The 13,466-nt window shown below is 45.8% G+C and overlaps 1 protein-coding gene across 1 annotated transcript in view; it reads right to left on the bottom strand.

Annotated features, from left to right (window-relative positions):
* Positions 1 to 13,466, bottom strand: part of LOC128707284 (protein groucho) — a 156,417-nt gene that overhangs the window by 2,954 nt on the left and 139,997 nt on the right. Inside the window, exons 7-10 of the mRNA XM_053802236.1 lie at positions 12,671 to 12,703; positions 1,466 to 1,669; positions 1,291 to 1,392; positions 123 to 179 (exon numbers count right to left, since the gene is read on the bottom strand). Coding sequence (XP_053658211.1) covers positions 123 to 179; positions 1,291 to 1,392; positions 1,466 to 1,669; positions 12,671 to 12,703 — 396 coding nt within the window. The remainder of the gene's footprint in view (positions 1 to 122; positions 180 to 1,290; positions 1,393 to 1,465; positions 1,670 to 12,670; positions 12,704 to 13,466) is intronic.

Below are 13,466 nucleotides of genomic sequence, written 5' to 3' on the forward strand. Positions count from 1 at the left end.
AATGGCAACGAATCTCTACAGCAAGATGCTGTGTGCAAACGTACACACACGCACACACACGCACGCACACATACACACACACGCGACACACACGCACACACACGCACACATACAACCCTTACCGTTTCGTTCGCGACGTCCACCACTAAATCCTGATCACTTTTCTCACCATCACTTTCCTGCAAAACAATAGGGCAAACTGTTCAATACACGGATTCAACTGAGAGCTGTTTGTTTGTTTGTTTGTGAAGGGGGATAAAACGCAAATGTGAACGTGAGTGAACGGTAGAGCGACAGTGTGTATGGGGCGGGCATGAACAACGGTGACTAGGGAACTGAAGCCACTACTGGGTGTTGGCGAATCAAGCGAATGTTGGCACAATAACAAGACGGATAATAAGCTGCTTTAGGCTATTTTTTACGATATTTCTTTAAAACTTAAATGCAACGTGCGTTGTTCGGAACGATCATTTACCACTGTGATATTAAAATATTCCACGAGAAGCGCCGAATTTCGATTCTAAAGCTAACAATCTTAATTTAAAAATATGATTTAAATAAATGGGCTAGGATGGATCGCAATTAAAAACACTCACATCTTTTTTCGAACTTTTGGATTTTAATATGACTGATTTGATACGAATTACGAACTGGTAACAGTCACTGCTCCAAAAAAATCGGACATCACAGCACAAGCTAAAGATAAAGATGGCCACTGTGGCCACGATAGCGTCGATCAAGACTATTTGCAGCCGATCAGCAAGTAAGCTCCCAGATGTTTGTGGGAATTTAATTGTTTCGAGTGGTCAAGGATATGATTGGATCCTTATAATGGTCATAGGGTTAAGGTTATCGACGACTACTAACTCTTCTAAGTGCAGACCTTTACTAAGGTTCCGGCTATCTGGCGCGAGCTATTACTCCTACAACTCTTGTTTATTACACACGGGAAGCTGGCATACTTTAAGCAAATTTAATATATTTAATAGTTGGCCATTCAAGATCAGATAATTTTCGATGAATTACTTGATTCCGCATCTAAAATAATGCTATCTGTGTAATGCTTCGGGACATGTGTAGGCGAAGAAACAGCTCACTTTTAAATCCGGCGCAAAAAAGTGCACCTTTCACACATTCGCATTCGCACACAACTGAGGGAAGGAACAACGCAAGCGTAAACAGAGGAAGAATAGCATACGCCCAAAACACATTCACGCCCTGTTGCATTCAGACATGATAGGAAGTGGAAAACGAAAAACACAACACCCACATCCATCGTGCTAAACTTACGTGGTTAAGTTTTTCCTCTTTCCGCCGCTTGGCCTCACCGTCCAGCTCGAGCGGTGATCGTGGCCGATACTTTTCCCGATCCGCTGGCGACACCGAGTTACGCTGCAATTAAAGAGAAACCACGAATAGATCAGTTGATGCTGGGTGCATTCTGACTCACAACTGCCACACTTACCATGCGCTCCTCGGCGGATGGGCCACCGAGCGGTACCTTTAGGTCTTCCCGGTGCAGATCGGGCGGTGCCTTGAGCATGCTTTGTGGTGCACCGTGTGGCAAACCCATCGGGCCACCGAACGCCGTCAGTGGACCGGCCAGCGCACCGAGGCCCGGTATCGGTTGTGGCGGTCCGCCAGGTATCTGCTGGGCGTGAATCTGCTGCTGCGAATTGGACGCGAACGAACCCGGCGGGAAGGATGATGTTTGAAGGATGATGTTCCAATCATTGCAGGTGACCAAAATGGTGACCAAACAACCAAACATAAAAGGCAACAACAACAACAGGTCGGAAAAGGAAAGAAAACGGGGAAAAGAAAACAGAAACCAATTAGTTTATTTCAAACCGGCAGAATAGGTGTGTGTAGCAAGTCGCGTGGCCAAGAGTGTGGTTGTTTTGTAGCAACAATGATCAAATGTAATTAACGATTCGCGAAATTGGAATGGAAAGTACAAAAACGTGAGATGGAAACGAACGTAAACGAAAACGAGAGAAAAACAATACAACAACAGATTCGACTTGTAGTAAAAGCACACAAACACCTGTGACCGCACACAAACATGGTGAATCAATTGAGTGATGCGAATTATGTGTCGTAACGAGCAACATGAGAAGCCCCTTATCAAGTGTCAAGTGTTGATAGCATGCACAATTGTTTATCACACACACATACACATACACAATACAAATAACATAGTAACATGGGCATGCATGTGGGCGAGCAATGGTGGTGTGGAAGGGATGCGGAATGGGAAGGGCAGGGGTGTTTGGCGAGATTCGTGTCGGTGTCGGGTAGTAATTATGATATTTGAGTGATTTAATTAAATTGTTATAATCATTATGTGCGCATTAACGTCAATCGTCCGTGTGTACATGATCGGGCGTTTTTGTCCCCAAACAACCTCCCCCCCAATGAATAACAGTGGGAGTTTTGTTTGGATGGCGAATGTGGCCAAACCGATTATGAATAATGAGCCCGTGGCCCTCCCCGAGGATCGTGCTGTGTGTGTGTGGAATGTATGCAAACTTCACTGGCAGCTGGCAGTGTCCAACAGTGTGCACCCCGACGTGGAAACGTGTGAATATAAATATTATTACCCTTCCCGACAGCCACTCAACGCACAGGAGAGGCTTGTGCTGTGTTTGTGGCCATAAGTGGCCCGGTTTTTTTTTTTTTTAAGTGATATCTTTTGATTTTTCCATTGGCTTTTTCCATTCTCACAGTAAAAAAGGACACATTAAATCATGCAAACCAGCGCGATGGAAGCGCGTTTGGGAGGCAACCCGCGCCTTGTGTGGACTAATGGTGTTTGTGGGGAGGGGGGAGGGGGGGGGGTCTATTAGCCACTATGAAAATACTACTATCGTGATGCAAACGTCATTAATTCTGCGGTTTTAATGGGCAACCCTTCGCAACCAAAGCCGCCGCTCAAAACCGATTACATTACAAATTCCGATGTCTGTTTGTTCCCATCGGAGAAACAGGTGTGGAATAGTTCACGCAGAATTAGAACCCACACCCATAATGCAACAAACATTTCACGATGGGCTTTTGGCATGGGGGATGGGTGGCTGCTGCTGCGGTTAGGTTTAGCTGTTCCACCGTGGCAAAACTTTGCGGTGTAGTGCAGTGTATGCCGATAGTTTTGTGGGGCTTGGTTTTTTTTTTTTGGGTGGGGTGTATTTTTGCCACCGTCTCGCTTCGGTATCGCTTGCAACAGAGAGTTGCGGTTTGGTCGAACCGATTGTGGTTGGAGATGAATTTTCCGACAGGCGGTTACGGTGATACAAATGAACCAATTTTTCCACGGGCCTGGTGGTGGTGGTTGTCGTATATTGATCCATTCGATTTATGTTTGCATGTTTACTTTCCGGGACATACAGAAGGAAAGTTTTTCATTATTTAATTAATACTGTTTATTCCATTTCCAGTTGAAATGTTATATGTGGAAGTAGACGTGAAATCTATCCGTTTTTTTCCATGCTTTTGCTAGATGAATTCGAATCCGTGCAAAGCCTACTCCGACTCATACAGGTTGCAAGCAAAGTTCTCCAAAGGGATAACAGATAATGCCGACATAGGAAACTTTTTACAGATTCAGTTTCAATTTGGACCCATACTCTAGACCCAGAACTATTGGGAAACATTCCTCGTCTTCCTCAACATATTCCAGTCAACTGTTGTCAACTTGACAAGAATTCAAAAATGGGTTCAATGAATTGAAGATGAACTCTCTGTGTAAAGGCATCTAGTTCCCAAATGAGGTCCACTGATCCTGACAAAATTAAATATTTCAAAAGGCTTTTTTAGACTTCGTTTTGCAGAGGTTAACAAAGCTCAGGTGGAGAATAAACACTTCCTTAAAGTGCAACATTGTCAAAAGTCTTGCATTTTTTTTTGAAAACCATAATAAGTCGAAAGAAAAACCTCCCCAAACTATAGATTTCACCTCGGTACGTGCATTTTACATACTATCTGTTCATACATCAAAAACGGCAAGAGAATGTTCCAAAACGAGCACAATATAGCGGGTTGAGCCAGTACAGTTAGTGCCAACGATGAAACATTTATACGTGGCCGCTACAGTTGCCCCCCTTTTGAAAGTCGTCCCAACATTCACCCCAATTCCCATTTGCTGCTGCTTGGGTTCGTAACAATTCACCAGCAGCCAAGAGGAAGTGGGTTCGCTTTTGTACGTGGTGAAAAAAAAAATGCCTTCAACGCCTTCGATGAAAACATTCACCTTGCATCCTTCGCACTGCAGCAGTTACGATGTGTCCGTGGTGCCCCCCCCGCCCGGTGGGCGGTACCCGTGGAAATTACTGTGCACCTTTTCTTCGGTCCAGGTTTTCCGGGCGGTTTTCGCTGCTCCTTAACGACATCGTGCCATCGTCAACATGTTCCAGGCGTTGGAAAACCCCCCCCCCCCCACCCAAAACCAGTCAGCCAGCAGTGAACCACTGCGACCACCAGTCGTGTCCAACGATGACGACCGGGGGTTGGTGGTGGTGTTGATGGTGGTTTTCCCTTTGCCATGGTTGAAAGTTGAAACGAGTTTTCACGCGAACGAAACAAAGAACATGGGAAACACACACACACACAACGGGGGTCAACGTAAAAAGGGGGAGAGTTCTCCCCCGGACTTGGCGTTGGGTGATGAAAGGACCCGGTTTGGTGAAATTATGATGGTGCAACGGTGTGTGTGTGTGTGTGTTAGAGACAGAAGAGCAAGCATAATGAAATATGAACTCGGTATTGGACCGGAAGCGGTTTTGCTGTGCACACTGCCGCCCTTTGTGGGTGGTGTGGTGATGGAACTTGCCTGAACGCAAAGAGACCAAACGGTACCGCAACGGACAACACCGGCAGGAAAGCGGTGTGGGAGTGGTGGGTGGTGAGTTTTAATTGGAAGGAGACCTTTCCACTCCATCCTCGATGGTTCGGGGCCTCGTTAAGCGGCGAATGGAAGGGCACAGCGAGGGAGCAAAACTTTCGCAGTCATTTACAAACGATTGCCGCACGACTCAAAACACTGCCACTTCCGCGAAGGGAAGGCGTGCGGCGGAAAGGTCAACCATGTCGGCCACGGTGTTGCCGGGGTGTTTGAGCACGACAAAAGGAGCTTAAAAGCAGGAATGGGGGTGGTACCGTATGGCTGTGGTTCGCGCGCTTTGGCAACGACGGCCCAGTCCAGCCCCGACGATGGCGTCGTTCCGGCGAGGACGACGCGTTGGCGTTTATTTGCGTTTATGTAGCAGGAAATGGTTCAAATTAAAATGAATTACAGCAAACGAAGCACCCGGGGTGAATGTTTTGCCCCCCGGGAGGGGGAGGAAGGGGGGGCGGCCATTGCAGAACGGAAGCTGGTGGAACTTTAATGCCAACTTCGCGTCACAAGGGCAAACTTTTGCTCGGATTCGCCGTTGTTGGCGTTGTGGAGTGGTTGCGGTTTTGCGGGAGGTGGGAAGTATAAATACTCCCGAATGGTGCAAAAAGTGAACGACCGGTGAATTTCTTTACCGGCCAAAACAGACAATAAAGTCAATAAGTGGGAAAGTTTGGCTGGCAACACTGGCGTTGCAATGCGCCGGGCATTAGCAAGCGTGCGCGATACACTTTGGAGGACTTTGTGGAACATTATTGGATCAATGTTTTTATTATGATAGCGTACAATAAATTAATAAAGTTTAATTAAATAAGGCTAAAACATATCGAACAGCAGCAATAGCTTGTTCCAAAACAAAGCAAACACATCCTCCAAGACGATGCTTTTTTTGGCACTGGCCCCACAAACTCATTCGCAACAGTAAAAATCTCGCCTGCCAATTATTTGGATCTTCGCCCGCCCGCCCAGTTCGAAGTTCCGACATTGCAATCCGACAAAACCGCAACCGGAGTGTGGGTAACATATTAGCAGTCGTTTACGTTTTCCATCTCCCCACGTCCCCAAAACTTTTGTCACCCCCTTTTTCCCAACCCCGATCGGACACACGTACACGAACATTATTGGTACGTGTGCCAAAAAACCACCGTTCGTTTTGGAGTTGGCAAACATTTCACAATTGATACTGACCCTTCCCCCCCCGCACCCAACTCCAATTTGTTTTCCCTCCCATTGTGTTTTGTCCGTGGGCAAATCCGACAATCCAATACCCCAAAATGACACACTGTGTGTGTGTGTGTGTGTGTGTGGGGAGGACCTCCCTTTTTATCAAAAGTGGCCTGCAGCAATAACAATGCAGAATGGGGTTGCCCGGGGGGGGGGAGTCGGTGGTTTGGCCAGTTTTATAAATGCTTCTGGATTGTGGCCTGCTTCTGGCCGGTGGAATTTTATCCCTTTGCCCCTGTATTCCCCACCACGAGGAAGGGGATAACGATAAACAACCATATTTTACATCAACCAGCACACCCCACTACACCTAGGCAAGGGGGGGGGGGGGGGGGGGGGGGTTAGTTCCGAAAAGAGGCAAGTTTGTGAATGCGTGTACATAAACGGTTGGCCGGTACTAGCCGTGTTAGTGCTGCGTGCTGTTGCATTGTTGTTTGGTTTTATTACAACCAGAAGCAACAAGGGGGAAGGGGACGCCTAGGGGGCCGGGGGTTGTTTCCCATGCTTCCGGAACCACCACTATTCGAAACTCGTAAGGATTAAAACCTCAAAAGCAGAAATGTGTGTGAGCACCAGATGGAGCTGCTGGGACGGTTGGAGCAATGTTTGCAATAACACCGACTGTTGGCATCCTTTCCCTGCCCTCCTCTTCTCAACGCTCAATAAATGACTCCCACCCTGTGTGGACCCAAAAACAACGCCAGGGAAAGGCGCCAGGGGTGGCGAGCAATTCCTTTTGCAGGAAGGTAAACAGTGAATCCGCGCGATGGTGGTGGTGGTGGTTCCAAACACCACCGGCCAGTACACCGCTACTCGCTCGATTTCACTGTATCGTCGGCCAACACTTACTATTTCCGGGCACTTTCTATTTCATTTTCACACAAAACACCCCATCTCTGTCACACCGACCGTTCCTGGGTGCCGTTCCTGAGTCGGTTCATTTGTGTAAGCAACCATTACCGGCAGCAGCAAGGACAAACTAGCCATCCTTTCCACTCCGTGATGGCGGGGATGGGGGTCTTGTGGGGGGAGAAACAAACTTTTCCATTCAGGTTTCCACTTTCCAACCCCCAAAACCGACATGTGTGTATGTGTGTGTGTGTGTGTGTGTGTGTGTATGTGGCCGTAACAATAAACTGGTAACGTGTGGAAAAGTGTATCCCGGTGAGCCATCCCACCCTTGTTGGCGTGGCAAAGCATAATGTGGCGGGCGTGAGGGGGGGAACTACCAGTGGGGGTGACGTACGTGCAACATTGCGTGCTTCGAATTAAATCGGAAATGGAAGTCGAGCGATGTTGGTGGTGGTGGTTGTGGACGTTCGCGTTAATACCACTGCCGGGTGGTTTGTTGCGGTGTTTCAATGTTGTTCAACGCCAACAAAAAGAGGGGGAGGGGGGGGGGGGGCGAAGGAAGATGGCCAATTTACACACAAACAAACACATACACTCCCGCATGTAGTAGGAATCGGGTGGGGGGTAGATGGGGAAGTTTGAGTGAAATTAAATAGGATGATTATATTAAAATGTGGTTATACGATTATAATTATGCTAGCAATTTAGTTTACGACAACCGCCGCTAGTCAACAGCTTCAGTCGGTATAAAATGGCCTTGCACGGAAGGGGTGGGTGAGGAATGGATAAAGGGGTTGGTTGGTTGTTGGGGATTTTTTTTTCGTTTGCTTTGCATAACCGAACACCGAAACACACACACACACACAGACATGTGCCCCCAAATTCACCCATTTCACCCAAATTTTCACCCATTCCGACAAAAGGGAAAATTTACCCGAAGTAATAATTACCGGGACACACCTCCCTCTACTAGCGGCAGATAAGACGGTTCCGTTTTTGATGGTCAAAACGATAACATCGCCACACTGGGTAGGAGGGGGGTTTCGCTGGATACGAAGGGTGTTTCGGGGTTTGACATGGTTTTCAGTTCTTCCGCTTCATCCCGCTTCCCCGATAGGTTATTAATCCTGCCCCATTGTGGAACAACACAGCGCGCCAAAGCTTTCACGCAACATCGAACAGGGCTCTCGCTGTGAGCATTGGTTAAATGTTTTACGGCCGCCTGGAACGCGGACTGCTGTAGCGGGGTGTGTTAAGCGACCTTTTGCGCCCGCCTGTGCCCGTGTGTGCTGGTGTTGGGGAAGGAGTGGAACTGGAACGGTGCAAAAGGAGGCTATCGTGTCGGTTGCTTAACCACCATTGCTTCCGGCGCCGGTTGATCATGATATTACTGCTATTAGTTTTTCTAGCTTGGACGCATTTTCACAGCCGTGTCCCATTGTATAGTGCAATAGTTGCTGTCGAATGAACAAGATGGAAGGATAACGCGGCGTTGACGGGTTGGTTGGTTCTTCCAGCGTTGGAATGTTAATGTTGCATTAGAAATTGAGCTTTGATTGAGCTAGCAGATTGATTTTCCACTTTCATGTTAGGAGAACTCACACTGTCCACACCACTTCTCGGCATAGATCACTCTAAGCCATCAAAAAAACCGTCCAGAGCATGAAAAAAGGGACGAAAGTTGGTCCATGGTTTCAACTGTCCCAGGATGCAATTAATCTATTTATTCGTCGTGCGTGTTTTCCGAGCTCGTGTGTATGTGTGTGCGTGTGTGTGATGGGCCCCGGGGACAGTATCAAGAAAGCTTGCCCCACTTGCACCACGCACCACGGTTGCACAGAGCGTATATTAACCTTCTGCGCCCTGCTCCGTGGATGAAATTAGTGTCATAAAATCGAATTGTGACCGCTGGGTTCGGGGCGGCAATGAAAAAGAAAAAAAGCGAACGGAACCGAACGCAGAGCAAGGACGAAAAATAGACAAATAAATACGGAACAATTCATTGCTCCATTTTCTCGCTGGTGTCGTTTACTACGTAGGTCGGTCGGTCGGTCGGTCGTCCACGTCGCCGAGAACGACGAGAACGGTTTATTGTCACGTCCCGGGGACGCAAACATAATCATTCGGTCAGCCACCTCCCCACCTCCACACCCATTGCGGCATTCACAGCTTTATTCGTCCGAGGGTTTTTGGAAGTGATTTTCTTCAAACAGGACATCACACCACTACCAACCCCGCTCTCGACATGGAGGAGCGGTTCGGCATTTGCTTTCCCGTGACCAATTCCAGAATATGACGGTACCGGATTGGGTGGGGGTGGTGGTTCAATGAAATAAAGGACTACAAACACACGGCGGACAGCGAACGGAAGCACACAAGGCGTCCTCGTCGCACAGTGCCGCCGTACCATTTTGACCATAAATGAAGCGTACAAATAGAAATAGCCTTGACACTCTCGCCATCACCACCGGCACACAACACTAGGCGTCGTCATCAGTGGGCGAAATGGGAAATACGAAATAAGGGAAGTGGTCTTTTGGCTTGGAACATAATCGTTGGGAATTGTGTGCTGACAGAATAAAGCATCGTTCCCAAACATCGGGCCAAAAAGGAGCATGTTCGGTGTGGCGTGGAGTGTGTGATCGAGGTTGGGGTGTATAGAGTCAAAGTGAATGTCCTTCTCTATTCAACGGTCAGAGAGACACACACACACACACACGCACAGACACACAAATTGTTTCATCTATATCGAATGAAAGGCAACCGGAGAAAGACGTTCTTGTGATGTCCCAACAACACCCACACGAAGGGATACGAAAGACGCCACCACCCCTTGAGGGTGGAACATGAAATTTCGGAGGAATAGATGGGAAAACTGAGGAGAGGGGGAACAGTGCAGCAGGAAAAGGATAATAGAGAAACTTATGGAACGTGATGATGTTGTTAATTAAATGTTGAATACGGAATGAATCTTTCGGGAGATAAGAAGATCGCTTAATGACTGACACGGTACGGTACTGACAACGGCACACAGTGGAGATGGCGCACATCCTTTTCAACCGAGCATCACGAAGGGGGGGACACATTTTCGGGTAAGTGGAACCGGAAGGCCCTGGTAGCATCGCCGATGGCAACATCAGCAAATGGAATGGGAACTATCCGTCCGGAATGGAATTGGAGCATCGTCGTCGTTCCGGGGGAGGAACTCTTTCGGAACACGTGCGAGACACCAGAAGCATGGAGACAGTTTCTTGCTCAGTTTAGTCTTTGATCGATATAAATCACTTTCACTCTCGTTCCACCCCGTACCCCCGGGCCGGGGGGGGGGGGATACCGAATGCAAAGAAACAGAGGCAAACCAATTTCGGTCGGTAGGTCGGCTGTCGGTTGGGACCTTTCTCTCTCTCTTTCGCCACAGGAATGTTAACGTTTTTCCAGACGAAGGGAGGTTTTCTTTTTTTGTGGGGATACGAAGAAATTGGTACGTGATTTTGTGGCTGGCATGGAGAGGTGGGTGGAAAAGACCTTAATATGTGCGCAGCAGCGTGAATGAGTGTGTGTGTGTGTGAACATGGGACCTGAGGACGGAAAGCAACCGAGTAGGACTAATCAACTCAACAAATTTTGTTTCAATAGTACATAGAGAAAACTATGCGAGACCACCTCTATGTGTCAACCGTAAAGTGCGAGGTTCTTGAAGCATGTATTAGGCATTTTGGTTGAACTTTGGTTGGCGGAGGAGTGCACACACATGTAGAAGATTTTTTGATCTAATAATTCATCTACTAAAAAACAAGACGTCTTCAAAACAATTGCCCCCGGTTGAGCACAGTGAACCGTCTTTATTGAGCGATGAACAACCATTCAAAAAGCCATTAAAAAGCGACACGATAACCGTTTAATCGGGCGCGGAGCGTTACGCTCCTCTTTGACTGCCCGTAAAAACTCCATGAGCGAAAATTTCAAAGTTAATTAATTAACTCCCGTTTTCTAGCACCCCCTCTTTTTGCGATCGCAATGTAGCCGATAATCGCTAATTTCGCCAGGAGTTTAAGGAATCCCCATTGGGAAACGCTCAAAGCTAGAGAGACAACAATGTCTCGTAAACTCTAAATGGCTTTTCCTGCTCGATTCTTTTTAAGCGGGTAATTTAAACGGGCAAAATCGGGTTTCGGATGTGCCCACACCATCATTTTTTTCCAGCGAAAACCCCCATTGATTGTGGTTTTGATACAAAGGCGGATACAACCGTGCGCACGGAAACGAGCAGGTTCGGCCGGTTCTTCTACGAAACGGTGACCAAAATTTCGATGCTATCTAAATTATATCCCACACCGGTAATGGTGCCAGCTCACTCTTTACTTTCGGGGTGCCAACGGCAACATGGGTGGTATAATTGGAGGGTTAATCGTACGTGTTGAGTGTGTTTAGTGTCGTGCTTTTTTATTCCTCCGTTGCAACAATCACGATCGTTAGCCACTTTACTACTTGCATTGGATTTAATTGCAATCCCTTTCCGGGGTGAAGGTTGTTGTATTGTAACATGCTTAAGCCGAACCAGTGCGTACAGCAGAGACAAGCGTAACAATGAATTACATCTAATGCCGCATAATGTAAAAATCAATACAACGCGTTAGGGTTGTGCTTGATGAATCTTTTGAGGCGGGTCATTCAAATCAGCAGTCGACTTTCAAAACGTTTCTTAAGTTCCCAGAGAGTCGTGAGGATTCCTTAACATCTAAGGCTTCATGAATCTTTAGAGTAGAGATTCAGCTTCATTCATTCAGTAAAAAGATTGATTTTAGATTCAAGAATCTGAATCAGATTCACCCAGCACTACAACACGCATCTAAATGCCATGCTTTTCTAACAAAACGGAATAAAACAAAACATACGGATAGTGTTAAACTGAATCACTTTTGCAACTTATCAGTAATCTCATACATAAATCAAGAGCAATAAATCTACGGCACACTAAACTTACTGTGACAAACACACACAAAAAAAAGTAATAAATAATAATAAGTTTTAACAGAAGTATAAAGAACTTTGAATAAAAAAATGATAAAAACAAATGAAGATTAAGATGAATGGCAGTTGCAAGCAACAAAGGTGAGAACAGGTGTAATTATTAGTCGTTTGCACGATGGCACATGAAAGCATCCGAAGCAGGCTAAACGTTTCCGAACGACACATCGATATTTTGCATTTAAAACAACAAAAAAAAAGAATAGTTTAAAAACAAAAGCCCAACATTGACTATTTCCCTTCCATTTTTAATGTTACGACTAACACAACGATGCTGCTGAATGTCTTCGCAAATGTTTCACAAAACGTTCATATAATGTTAAGGTGATATGAAAACCAAAAAAAAAAAAACAAACATTGATGATGTACTGAGACTCTAGTTTTTTCCTCTCTCTTTCTCTCTCTCTCTCTCTCTTACTCTGTCTCTCGGGCTCTCAATGGTTTAAAAAAAAACAGCACTAATCAATGATTCGCTTGCTTTGTTAAGAAAAAGTTAATATGTGATGGGAAGGTGATGGTGCATTCCAGGCAATAGCAATGCTCAGTGCGCAGAGAACGAGAGAGAACGGGAGAGCGAGAATGAGAATGAGACAGAAAGGGGTGAGGGGTGGGTCTGGGGGGGGGGTGGGTGGTAGGAGGCTGTTATTGTGCGTTAATAGTTAACACGAAACTTACTAAAAGTTGCTGAATTCCCTGTTGCTGGTGTTGCTGCAGATTGGCAGGGCGTAGAGAGAGGTCGGGAAGAATTCAGTTGTTCATTTCGCATGTTTCGAAACGGTCGTTTAGAGAGTGCACAAATAGTATTTGTTCGTATGTTGGTTATGTGTTTTTGTTTTTTTTTTAAACACATGGACATGTTTTTTGATTTGTTTTTTTTTGTTTGTTTGAATTTGCAGCAGCAATTTGCAGCGTGCGATTAAAAGTAAAACGAGACAGAAAGAAAAAAAAACAGGAGATCAAATTACATGGTGTAGAAATATGGTGGGACGGTTTTGTTTTTTTTTTTTTTAGCACATGGGTTTATGTTCACTAAGTCTGGCCTTCTAATTCTTTATGCTCATCAATAGATAAATGTCTTTTGTATTTTATTCCCTAGTACGATTGTTGCTTCGTTCAAAAGAAGAAAAAAAAACAAACGAGGAAACATAATTCAACCAAGTAAACCATTAACTAAACGAAATGAAAACAAACAGGAAAAAGCATAACGCAATCTAATGAACTCACGCGGCTCTACTAGGCTCGAACTACTGTATTTTGTTTTTTTTTTTTGTTTGGGGGCAAATTCAAATTCGGGTTGGAACTTTACAAGAAACTTATCAATTACAAATGAGAAAAATGAAAAAAAAAACCGCCTGATGAGTGACCAAACTAAAGGCAAACGCTAAATGGTAGGAAATATTTTCCAATACATTCTATATGAAAGCAAAAGAAAAATCACAATCATTTAATTTTGATGTAAAATGGCTGATTT

This window comes from Anopheles marshallii, chromosome 2 (assembly GCF_943734725.1).
Source record: "Anopheles marshallii chromosome 2, idAnoMarsDA_429_01, whole genome shotgun sequence".
NCBI lineage: Eukaryota > Metazoa > Arthropoda > Insecta > Diptera > Culicidae > Anopheles > Anopheles marshallii.